At 35.2% G+C, this 12,721-nt stretch overlaps 1 protein-coding gene across 6 annotated transcripts in view; it reads right to left on the reverse strand.

The window, feature by feature from the left end:
- dip2ca (disco-interacting protein 2 homolog Ca) overlaps positions 1-12,721 on the reverse strand; it is a 235,944-nt gene that overhangs the window by 107,751 nt on the left and 115,472 nt on the right. For all 6 annotated transcript variants that reach the window (XM_056450841.1, XM_056450840.1, XM_056450839.1 and 3 more), the window contains exon 2: positions 3,791-3,862. In XM_056450841.1, coding sequence (XP_056306816.1) covers positions 3,791-3,862 — 72 coding nt within the window. The remainder of the gene's footprint in view (positions 1-3,790; positions 3,863-12,721) is intronic.

Raw genomic sequence — 12,721 nt, forward strand, 5'->3', positions numbered from 1 at the left:
ACATTATATTTTGTTTTATTCTGATGTATGGAAATTACTTTATGTGTGATTGACAATGGTAACAATTTCCTAGGCAGTATGAGTGCAATGTGTGATAGCAAACCTAGGAGGCTTTTATAAATCTTATACATGCATTTTATTTAGTTTTATACACAATTGCATTCTGTCAAAAGACAAAAAGCAATAGAGTAACCATTTTCAAAAACTGGGCTAAGATAAAAAAAAAAATAGACATGAGGGATATTTCAATGGTCCTCTGCAATAAAGTGACATAACAACTAAACATTTTGACTTTCAGTGCTTACGCAATGCCAAAGGGACAAAGGATTTTGGGGGCACTGACTGTTTAAGTGAGAAGGAAATTTAGTTTTGACACACGAGTGAACAGTTTTGGGAAATATCTGAGCTTTTGCAAGTGAGCTATAGTGTTGTGCTGAACTGTAAGACTGTTTTACAAAACAATCTTATAATGTTGAGAATGAAGCCAAACCAAATGAGAAAAACTGTAAAATCAAATGAATCCATCCATCCTTTAATCGTGTAAAAAAATTTAATGTCCATCTATCAGTCCATTTATATTTATTCATTTTCTTTTTGGCTTAGTCCCTTTATTAATCAGGGGTCGCCACAGTGGAATAAACTGCCAACATATCCAGCATATGTTTTACACAGCTGATGCCCTTCCAGCTGCAACCCATTTACATTTATATTTACAAAAACATTTTTAGAAAGCCGCACCAAAATCTGTTAATGAACGCTGACTAATGCATCAAACACATTTCTGAATTTGGAAAGGAAGTGGTCTAAATATATTGAGAACATATGTCTGGGATAACTGTAACAGAGAGGTAATCGACTCATTTGAAGACAAAAGCATCATTTTTCTAAAAAGGTTTTTCAAAAGCAAGAGATTACTTCAATGAGTTCATAGTTTTAATGATGGCGGCTGCTTTTAAAGATTAATGCCATCTGGAGACATTTGATCTGCAGCAACTTATTTTAGCACATTTGAATCGATAGTCAAACTGCAGAGTATTTACTTTAAGCGCACTTAAATGAGCATCCAGGTTGATCAACTGAGGAACCACTTATTGAAAATCAACACTGAACGTTTGATATTTTTTTTTCTCTCACTAAAATTCATAAGAGGGGTTGTTTCAGTTCATTGAAATGAGAGGGAAAAAGTTCTAAGCACCTTTTATGAAGCTCTTGAGAAGAGCTTAGAGGAGCCTCTTAATTCTGGTGCCTACAGTCACTTATCAGCTCATTTTAAAGCAGCGCTGCAGGAACAAGCGGGCAAATAGACTGATTAAGTCTGGAGCCGGACCGGGTTATGGATGGCCTCGCTTTCCAAATAAGATTTTCACAGAGGGTAAAGACAAAATAGAGCCGGTGGAACTTAAGACTGCATTTACGTTATTAACCAATTCTAATATTTTCACCTTTATCTTGAAAAGATTGAATCTTCTTCTCACTTTTCTCACTGACTTGCTTTCAAATGTGATTCTGAACTGACCTAGATCCTAACATTCATATTATTATAGGGATGTACCAATGTAGAATATTTACAGGTGCTGACAACGCTTTATATTTGGATGTCAACAACCTTTATTTAGGCTGATACAGTAAATACAGTAAAAATATGTTTATTTTAATTACGTTTATTTTAATTACTTGATGGCAAAAATGTATTGCACTGGATCAATGTTATATGGCGGGAAGTGTCCATGCATTGCCCGTACTGTTGAAAATATTACCACTGTTGAAGACATGGTACTGAGCAAAGAAAACGCACCTTGCACCCATCGCACTGTCTGACAGATTTCACGGGAGTCTGGCAATATGTAAACGATGCTTTATTTCTGTGCGTGCAAATTTAGTTTGCAAGTAATAACATTGATGCATTTCATCAATATTTGGGTTATCATTGTTTAACAAGGTAATGCAATGATATAAAACAGGTGAGGTGTAAAACGTTGCGACGATCACCAACGATTCAGGCTTGCAGATCGCTGGTAAACATGCACCTTCACCCGGACTACAATTCTGTCACTTTATGAACTACATATCCCATCATGCACCTCACACACTCCTGTTTCCATATCTCCAATGATTACACACACATAGCTGGTAGCTGATCAAAGACTGATGACATAGACTATTTAAGCACCACAGAGACATTCATTCCTTGTTCCATATGTTTTGCTCTGTCTGGCTTTTGATTCTTGAATAGTTTTTTTGGAATAGTTTCTAGTTTTCTGCCTGCCCTGACCTTTGCCTGTCTCTTGGATTACTCTTTTGGTTTGCCTTTGCTATTAATGATTTGTTCCTGTTTTGACCCCTGCCTGCTGACCATTCTCGTAAAATAAAGCTGCATGTGGAACTCCATCTCAGTTGCCACCTGTCCTTTCATTACATATCATATCATTCATTCATTCATTTTCTTTTTGGCTTAGTTTATTAATCTGGGGTCGCCACAGCGGAATGAACTGCCAACTTATCCAGCATATGTTTTATGCAGCGAATGCCCTTCCAGCTGCAACCCATCACTGGGATACACACTCAATCACACACATACACTACAGACAATTTAGCTTATCCAGCACATGTTTTATACAGCGAATGCCCTTCCAGCTGCAACCCGTCACTGGGATACACACTCAATCACACACATACACTACAGACAATTTAGCTTACCCAATTCACCAATAGCGCATGCCTTTGGACTTGTGGGGGAAACCGAAGAACCCAGTGGAAACCCATGCGAACACAGGGAGATCATGCAAACTCCACACAGAAATGCCAACTGAGCCAGCCGAGGCTCAAACCAGCGACCTTCTTGCTGTGAGGCGATTGTGCTACTCACTGTGCCACCGCGTCACCCTACATATCATTTCATTTAATCTATTTGCCATCTAATTACAAAATATAATTAAATTATATATGTCGGTGCCAATGGCGTAGTGGAAAAGTGCACTGACACATGCACTCCGGTGTTCGCGGCGACCCGGGTTCGATTCCCGCCTCGTAGTCCTATGACGATCCTTCCCCTCTCTCTGCTCCCCACACTTTCCTGTCAATTCTCTCTACTGTCCTGTCCAAATAAAGGTGAAAACCCCTAAAAAATAATTATAAAAAAAAAAAAAATGTATATATATATATATATATATATATATATATATATATATATATATATATAGCTGAATTTTTGTATATATAACATTGCTGAAAATAATTATACATATAATATAATATTTATTTATTATATAATATAGTATTTATATATTGTCAAATATATAACATTGCTAAAAAAAAAATATATATATATATATATATATAAATTTATATTGTCAAAAATAATTGACCAGTATAATTTAATAGTAATATACATGTTGATTATCAAAAACTCGATTATCAATAACTAAAGGCAAATGAATCAATAAATTATTTCTAATTTCTTTATCATAAAAAGCATAAAATAGTCATTTGTTGCAGCTCTAATTAAGCATGGCGAATAATAATGCAGTCTAGGATGCCCTACAAAAGCACCACTTTGTAAAGTACGAAAGAAGGCCTGTGAAATCCATCTGTTGAGGTTTTAATTCCTAGAATATTACACCACAGCAAAAGCGATTCCCATCACAGGTTTTGAGAATCTGTTTAAACGCGAGTGGGGAAGGCAAACCCATCTGCCGGTTCAGTCAGCTGTTGAAAAGCATGCGCATGCAAGGCTGTGGGTACAAACGTACTCGCTGACCCTATAATGTGAGGCGAGAGCTGGGGCTCATACCTGGAGGATGTGGCAGATACGCCCCGAGCAGTTTTGACCTCTTCTTCTCATATCCCTTCTGAGTGATGTCACCTGCAAAAGAGCGTGAAAGAGAGAAAAATCAGAAAATGTGAAGATAAAAATAAATCACAATTGCTTTAAGGGACAGTTCACCCCAAAATACAAATGTACTCATGATTTACTCATCCTTAAAGGTCCCTGAAGTGTTTTTAAATGTGCATTTTAATTCAACGTTTGACGTAATCTCAACTGAAACATGAAGAGAGGGTGGGACATAATGTAGATCCTCCCCTTTTTAAAAAACAACCAATAATGTTCTGTTTTCTCACAACTGATTGAGCTCAAACGTATCAAATGACAAGCGTCTTGAAGGGGGTGGGACATGTCAGATGTTAGAAAGCATTTGATTGGTCAAGATTTGATGAGAAACTGAAGTATGAGGTGACGTGAATAAAACCGTTGATCAATATAGGGAGAAGTGACAAACTACAAGCTTTACATGTTTATATCAGGTTTATATCTTCTAAAAAAGAATTTTGTCACTGTTTTGGTGCACACTAGCTTAAAGATATCCTAAAAAACTTTAATAGAACCTTTAAGTGGTTACAAATCATTCCATTTTCTCTGTTGAACACAAAAGAAGAACCTATGTTTAGAATTCTGAAATGTATGGTGCTGCGTGGCGCGCCGTGTTTTAGCCCCCTGTATGCCCCAATTGCTGTTTAATGGAAAGAAGATTTTTTTTCAACACATTTATAAACATAACAGTTTAAATTACTCATTTCTCAATTTTCAAGATACTGGTATTCAGCTTAGAGTGACATTTAAAGGCTTATCTAGATGAATTAGGCAAATAAATCATTGTATAACAATAGATTTGTTCTAGGGCTGCACAATATATCGTTTCAGTATCGATATTGCAATGTGCACATCTGCAATAGTCACATAGCAGGATCTGCAATGTTGAGTTATGATTATAGTTGACCAGGAGAAACAGAATACATGAGAATTATGTAGTTAATGCAGCGTTTAACCAAAAGTATTCAGGCACAAGAAATTTTACCATCTGTAACATTAATAAATAATAACTTTCATGAAGTATTTATACAATAAAGACATTTGTAGTGTTTTTTTAATTTTTCAAATTCTGCACCATAAAACTCTATTTTGCTTTTATCTTTGCTTTTAATTCGTTTTTTGACATTTATGAATGATTAACTTCCCTACAGAATCAGTCCAATCAATCTAAGTCATAGGTCTCAAACTGGACTCCTGGATGGAGTTTTTCAAACATTTCCCAAATTATGTTTAACAGAGCAAGGAATTTTTCACAGTATTTCCTATAATGTTTTTTCTTCTGAAGAAAGTCTTATTTGTTTTATTTCGGCTAGGAGAAAACTTTTTAAAAAACATTTCACGGTCAATATTAGTCAAAACTGCAGCTCTGCACAGTTTTGCTCCAACCCTAACACAGCCGATGCAACTAATCAAGGTGTTCAAGACTACTAGAGACTATTAAGCAGGTGTGAGTTGGAGGTGGTTGGAGTTAAACTATGCAGAGCTGCGGCCCTCCAGGAATTGAGTTTAAGACCATTGATCTAAATGACTAATATTGACCGTCAAATGTTTTTTAAAAGTTTTCTCCTAGCCGAAATAAAACAAACAAGACTTTCTTCAGAAGAAAAAACATTATAGGAAATACTGTGAAAAATTCCTTGTCTGTTAAACATAATTTGGTAAATGTTTGAAAAAGGAGAAAATAATTTTTACTTCAACTGTATATTTATTATTATGTTTTTATGCAATGTGTTTTTTGGGGGGGGGAAGGTAGATCTCTGAGGAAACCACCCGGACGGTGTGGGTGACAGAGAGCACATCCTGTAATGATTAATGTAACGAGGTTTTGTGAGTTGTCACAAAGCATTAGTGGACAGGGCCGTCACATTTGCGTGGAAATTAAAAAAGATCTGGTGCATAACGGGAGAGCGGCCGAGACTCGACAAGCGACAGAAGAATTAAATGAGAAAGCAACAATGAATCAATAGTTCTTCTACAAAACCTAGCGAGACATCTTGCTGTCTACATAGGCACCTGCGCTTTATGGTAGAAACATAATTGAAATTTAAACTTATTTCAACACAGAAACAATAATCCTCATGCAAAGCCCACAAAAATGAATTTGTTGTTAGCGGGTTATCATGCTAAAAACTGCTAAACAAATCATAAAAGCACATTCCACAACCACATATAATGTTAACTATGCCATAATATTTATTATTTATAAATGAAAAAAAATATGTTTCTGATTGATGATTATGTATTTATGTAAATGATTAAATCTTTATATTATTCTAAATGTATGTCTTATAAAGTAGTCAGTCATTTCAATTAGATTATCTAATGTCAAAATATGAATTCAAATTTGACCTAAACTTTGGAAAACTTATGCAAAGCAAAAAAAAAAAGAAAAGCTGAATAAAAATGCTAATGCAGTGTCTTCCAGTAGTTGGCGCTTATAGAACAAAAGAAAATAATTTCTGCAAAATTGTTGCAAATAATTTATATGGGTTGAATTTAAACAAACAAATTCAATTTAGTAATGTTCAACTTAATGTGTTTGTTTTAATTCAGCCTAAATAAACTTTTTCAACCACTTAACTTACAAAAATGAGTAAACCCAAGGAATCATCTTTGAATCATTTTTTTCAGTGCATAACTTGCACCATAGCCATATAATTGTGCATCCATTACACCCTAGGATAATATTTAATATTTATTCATATTTTAACATTTAAAAAATGTCTTATACACAGTGAAGCTGCATTTATTTGATTAAAATTGATTTGATATTTTTACAGTAAAAAAGAGCTATAACATTAAATAGTTTTACAATGAACTGCACTCTATTTTAATATATTCTAAAATGCAAGCTATCCCTACAACAGCAAAGCAGAATCTTCAACAGCAATACTCAGTCATCCTTAGTGTCACAATATCCTTCAGAAATCACTATAATTTGAGGATTTGCCACTCCAAAATCCTTTGTTATTATCACAAATGTGCTATTAAAGATGTCTTTCCTGGATACAAGTTTAATGGTGTATTGAATGTATTGTACACTGTAAAAATGCTGGGTTCCACACAATTCCGTCATGTTGTCCTAACACAAATAGATTAAGTTAACTTAATCTAAGTGATTTGAACGTAAAAGAACTACAGTAAGTTGCCCCCCCACCCCCTCCAAAAAAAGCTTAAGAATTGTGTTGTTTTAACTAATTTTAAACAAGTAATTTATACAAACAGCAAAAGTCATTTTTGAGTGATGTATTGATTTCTCAGCAATAAATACATTAATTCTTGTCAAAGAAAACTATAAAAATGCCAAAACAAGAGATCTTAATAAACAACATCATGCTGCCTACAATTTGGAGCATCCTTCAGAAGATGATTCCTTAAAATACCGTCTGGGTTGGGCTGCACAATATTGGAAAATCGAACATTGTGATTTTTTTTATTCTGCGATATATATATTATGATATGAATACAGTTTCAATAGATGAGTTGAATAAATGTTTGTAAAGAATCTTAAATTTTAGATTGATTAGGAAGATTCTGTAGAGGAGTGCATAAAATATAATAAACAATCTACAAGCATAGAGGAATTTAATAAAGAAAAATATGCTAATTAAATAAACAGTGTTTTAATGTCTTCTGAAGAGTTAAAATGTATTCAGGTACACAGTAATTGAATAATCAAATGTAAAATAGTACTGCAAATTCTTAATTTTATAAACATTTCAATAAAATGAAGTTTTTCAAGTAATTTTTTATGCTTGAATACTTTTAAAACACTCACACAGTCACAGAGCTCGAAAAACACTTGCAAAATTATAAATTAGAATTCAGACTCAACATTGCATAGACTTGCGATGTGACTATTGCGAATGATCACATTGCGATATCGATGCTGATACGATATATTGTGCAACCCTACTAGGTACATATTTCAGCATGTTTTGAAATCTCCTCCTTCTCACCCTTGATGCCATGTTTGTAACCATGCCCAACCCGCTCCGAGCTGGGATCAAATGGGCGACCTTCGGCATGGGAGTCTGTTGCTCTACCAAGGAGGCTAAAGACCATGGCCTCTAGCGTTACCGTTACACGTTCATCAACACAATCACATTCCCACATGTACTACACTACCTAATGAACACCCACTGTTTGGATCCTGCAAGGACAGTTAGTAGTGACAGTGAAGACTGTTTTTTCCTTTACAACCACCAATAAAAACGGCTGGCAGGCTAAAGGCCTGATGAGGAGGAGGATGAAGGGGGCTTTGGGATGAAAGAACAGCAGAAGCCGAAAAGGAAAAGGTTTTTTCTTTTTTCTTTTTTTAAACAGAGACTGGATGATTCATTTCCTCACACCCACTTGCCGCCAATCAAACAGCCTTATGAGGTGGTTTCGGCTCAGGAGATTCATACCGTTGCCTATCCTTATCTCGCTTACTTATTCTTCCCTTCTCGCACACACACACACACACACACACACACACACACACACACACACACACACACACACACACACACACACACACACTCTTGCTGTCTTATTCTCTCCTTGTCCTTCCCTGAGGGACGAGTCTCTCATAAATTCTGACACCTCTGCCTAAGTCTGTAACCATTAAAAGCAAGAAAAAAGGAGGGTGTGTGGTGAAGACAGTGTAAATGAGGGCGACAGCAATGACAAGCAGCGATCGGACAGTTTTCTCCAGGTGTGTGACACGCTGCTATTTCATCCACCGGGGGTGTGACGTTGGCTACATTTCTTGCATGCATGATGGCTGCCAACCCAAAACATGTCCAACCAAACAAAGAGCAGCTGTCAGACTTGTTGCGTACTCGGCGGTCTCGTATTTTATGAAAAACGAAGCAGATGTACAAACAACATCAAGATTTGTATACAACATAATATTTTGCTAATTAGCGGAATTTTCTATAGCAATCACTGTAATTTTCTGAGATTTCAGAGATGCAGCGATCTTGATTGTTTTATGGCTGATTGCTGATTTTTCACAAGCAAATTGGGCACATTGGGGCGATCGACAGAAAGATGCTTCATCTTAGTATAAAGCAGTTAGTCATTTCAATTAGATTGTCTAATATCAAAAAATATATTCAAATCTGACTTAATCTTTGGAAAACTTATGCCACATGAAGGCTGATTTATACTTCTGTGTCAAGCACCTCGCAACAACGTGTAGCACAAGCTCTGCGATTGGTCAGGTTGGTATCGCTGATGAGTGTGGGTGGGACCGAGAGCTGTGAGTGTTTACAAGTGTCGAGTCCCGTGAAGGAGCTCCAGGTGGAAAGTTTTGTTTTGTGTTAACCTTATGATTAAGGTTACTTCACGTCCGCTGGTTTCAGCCTCAGAATGAGCGAGTTTTAGCTACTTGTACGTTAAGGTAGCGTTCAGAAAAAAACAAAACACCCCCAAAGAAACTCAACACAGAGGAACATAAAAACCTCACTGCCAGCTAGCGTGTCGGAAGTGCTATTGCAGAGCAACACAAACAGTGTGCAGAAGTATAAATGCATGCGCCGTGGGTCATGCTGATCATGCCGATGCAGAAGTATAAACCAGTTTTAAGACATACAGTACTCAGCATATATAAGTACAACCCTCACAAATCTATTCATATTTATAATAGGAATCTATACAATATTATATTTGTGCATATACATTAGACTAGTCAGTACTGAGGCCATATCTGGAGCTTATCTAACATAAAACTTATGATAGTGGTCCAAAAACTAGTACACTCAATTTATGTTATAAAAAAATATTAAATACAAATTTAAAAAGAGGAAAAATCAAGAGAAACAAAAAAACTGAAAAATGTAGTTAAAAATTTGTAGGTTATCTTTCAATTTCTAAATATGTTTGGTGACTAAAATATTATTTTAATAAATATATCTCTTTAATAAATCTGTTTTGTTTAAATGCACTAAAATACATTGCCTATATACACTCAGAAATGAATAAAGGTATTCATTTTCAAAATGCAAAAAAATAATAGACAGGCTGAATAAAAATGCTAATTCAGTGTCTTCCAGTAGGTGGTGCTTATAGAACAAAAGAAATAGCAGCACCTCCTTAGTTAGCGCTGTAAACAAAGAAGCTGCGCTGGAATTTGACATGCATTATGTAAAGAATAATTGATGACAGGCCATTGAATTATTAGGTGGCGTTTTTACAAGTGTGTTTTGTTTTAATTTTGCACTTCAGCATAAAAACGCCCATCGTCCAGACTGATTTTTTTTTCTGCTTGAAAAAAAAAACGATCTGCACACTATACAGCCTACAACATATGATTCGTCGTTAATCACGCTCACTGGGCATGCATATATTTTGCTGGCATCTGCACTGGCAGTCTCGTACCAGTTGTAAAACTGTCATAGAAGAGGGGCGAATCAAGGAATAAAACGCAATACTCCAGAAGACCAATCAGAGAGTAAAAAAGTACAATTTACAAAGACACTGTATTTTAAGACAATTGTCAGGTTTTGTCCTCAAACAGCTCATGTGTGCAGTAGTAGTTTTTACATCTCACCTGAAGCCTTCTGTTTGTTTTGGTTTTTGACTGATGATCTCATTCATTCATTCATTTTCTTTTTGGCTTGGTCCCTTTATTAAACAGAGGTCGCTACAGCGGAATGAACCGCCAACTTATCCAGCATATGTTTTACGCAGTCGATGGCCTTCCAGCTGCAACCCATCACTGGTAAACATCCATACACACTCATTCACACACTACGGACGATTTAGCTTACCTAATTCACCTGTACCGCATGTCTTTGGACTGTGGGGGAAACTAGAGCACCTGGAGGAAACCCTCGCGAACACGAGCAGAACATGCAAACTCCACACAGAAATGCCAAGTGACCCAGCCGAGGCTCGAACCAGAACCTTCTTGCTGTGAGGCAATCGTGCTACCCAGTGCGCCACCGTGACACATGTTGATATCTTTTAAAACGTAATCTATAAAAATGCAGTATGTGTGCACCTCCAGAACAGAGATTTGCCAAATTAAAACAACAATTAAAAAAGATTAAAATAATCTCCCCAGACCCCTGACTTTAATACGGTGTCATTGTGTTATAGAAACCTTTTCATTGGTTCTCAATGAGCTAAATGACCTGAAGAAAGAGTGATTATGTGTTTCCATACTCCTGCTGACAGATTTAATGACGTCGGACTCTACTGAACTTCATCTCAGAGAGTCAAAAAAATGACAGGAAGCGTCTGAGATCAACCACACTGCAGATCAACAGGAGACACAGATGAGTTTCTGTGGGTTTAAATAATGGTTATCTAATTGAGCTTAAAAGCACAGCAATCAAAACATCTGCACCGGCATCAATGCAAATGACAAGAGGTGGCCACATGCCTCATTCTCATTAGCACAAATCTGCCAGGGTTTAGATTTCTCTATGCGTTTAGTTGCAAATAAAAGCCTAAAAGAAGCAAATGGAGAAATTAAACCATAAACTAATGCATATATGATAAAATAATTGCTAATGATTAATCACAACAAAGAAAACACAAAATAAATCAAGTTAATAAAACTGTTTTTGATAGAGTATTTCCATTATCAAGAGTCTCTACAATAACTCAGAAAAATAATTGTTTGATTTGTACAGCACAGTACAGAATTCAACGCTGTACAGTAAAATGTACTTCTACACAACAAAAAATGATTATAATGTTTTAGTTGAATATATTGAACTTTTCTAGTCATCTCAACTTACATTAATCAAACTGACTAAAATATTAAGTTTAACTTATTTTATTTGAAACCGGATTCACTTTTTAAAATAAGTTAAAGCAACATAAAAATATTCGTTGTCTTGACTTTGTCATAAAAATATTTTATAGTATGAAAGTACTACTAATAATAATAATGAAATTAGTATTAGACATACTTATTGCAATTTATGTTAAAAAATAGTAATTTAATTTGACTTAAAATATTGGTCAAATATTCTTTTGCACAGTAAAATGTACTACTAAAAGCAGCAGCAGTATACTTCTAGTTCTACTACTACTAATGATTCTACTTCTACTTCTACTACTACTACTGATTCTACTTCTACTTCTACTACTACTACTGATTCTACTTCTACTTCTACTACTACTACTACTACTACTACTACTACTACTATTTCTAATTCTACTACTTCTATTTCTACTACTACTACTTCTACTACTACTTCTACTTCAACTACTACTACTATTTCTACTTCTGCTACTTCTATTATTACTTCTACTTCTATTTCTACAACTACTATTATTTCTACTTCTACTATTTTATTTATTTATTTATACAGGGACAATGTACAACATGACATGTTGTGACAGAGTTAGCTATAAAGCTAATTTACATCTGCAGTCCCTGGGAAAAATAGTAATTTACTATTTCTCTTTCTACAACTACTACTATTTCTACATTTACTACTTCTACTATTACTACTACTTCTAATACTACTACTACTACTACTACTAATTCTACTACTACTACTTCTACTTCTACTACTACTACTACTACTACTACTATTTCTACTCCTACTATTACTTCTACTTCTTCTTCTACTACTACTACTATTTCTACTTCTACTACTACTACTTCTTCTACTTCTACTTCTACTACTACTATTTCTAATTCTACTACTACTACTACTACTTTTACTTCTACTACTACTACTACTACTACTACTACTATTTCTACTCCTACTACTACTTCTACTACTACCACTACTTCTACTACTTCTACTTCTACTACTATTTCTACTTCTACTTCTACTATTACAACTACTTCTAATTCTACTACTACTACTACTTCTACTACATTTACATTTAGTCATTTAG

This window comes from Danio aesculapii, chromosome 24, assembly GCF_903798145.1.
Source record: "Danio aesculapii chromosome 24, fDanAes4.1, whole genome shotgun sequence".
Taxonomy (NCBI): Eukaryota; Metazoa; Chordata; class Actinopteri; order Cypriniformes; family Danionidae; genus Danio; species Danio aesculapii.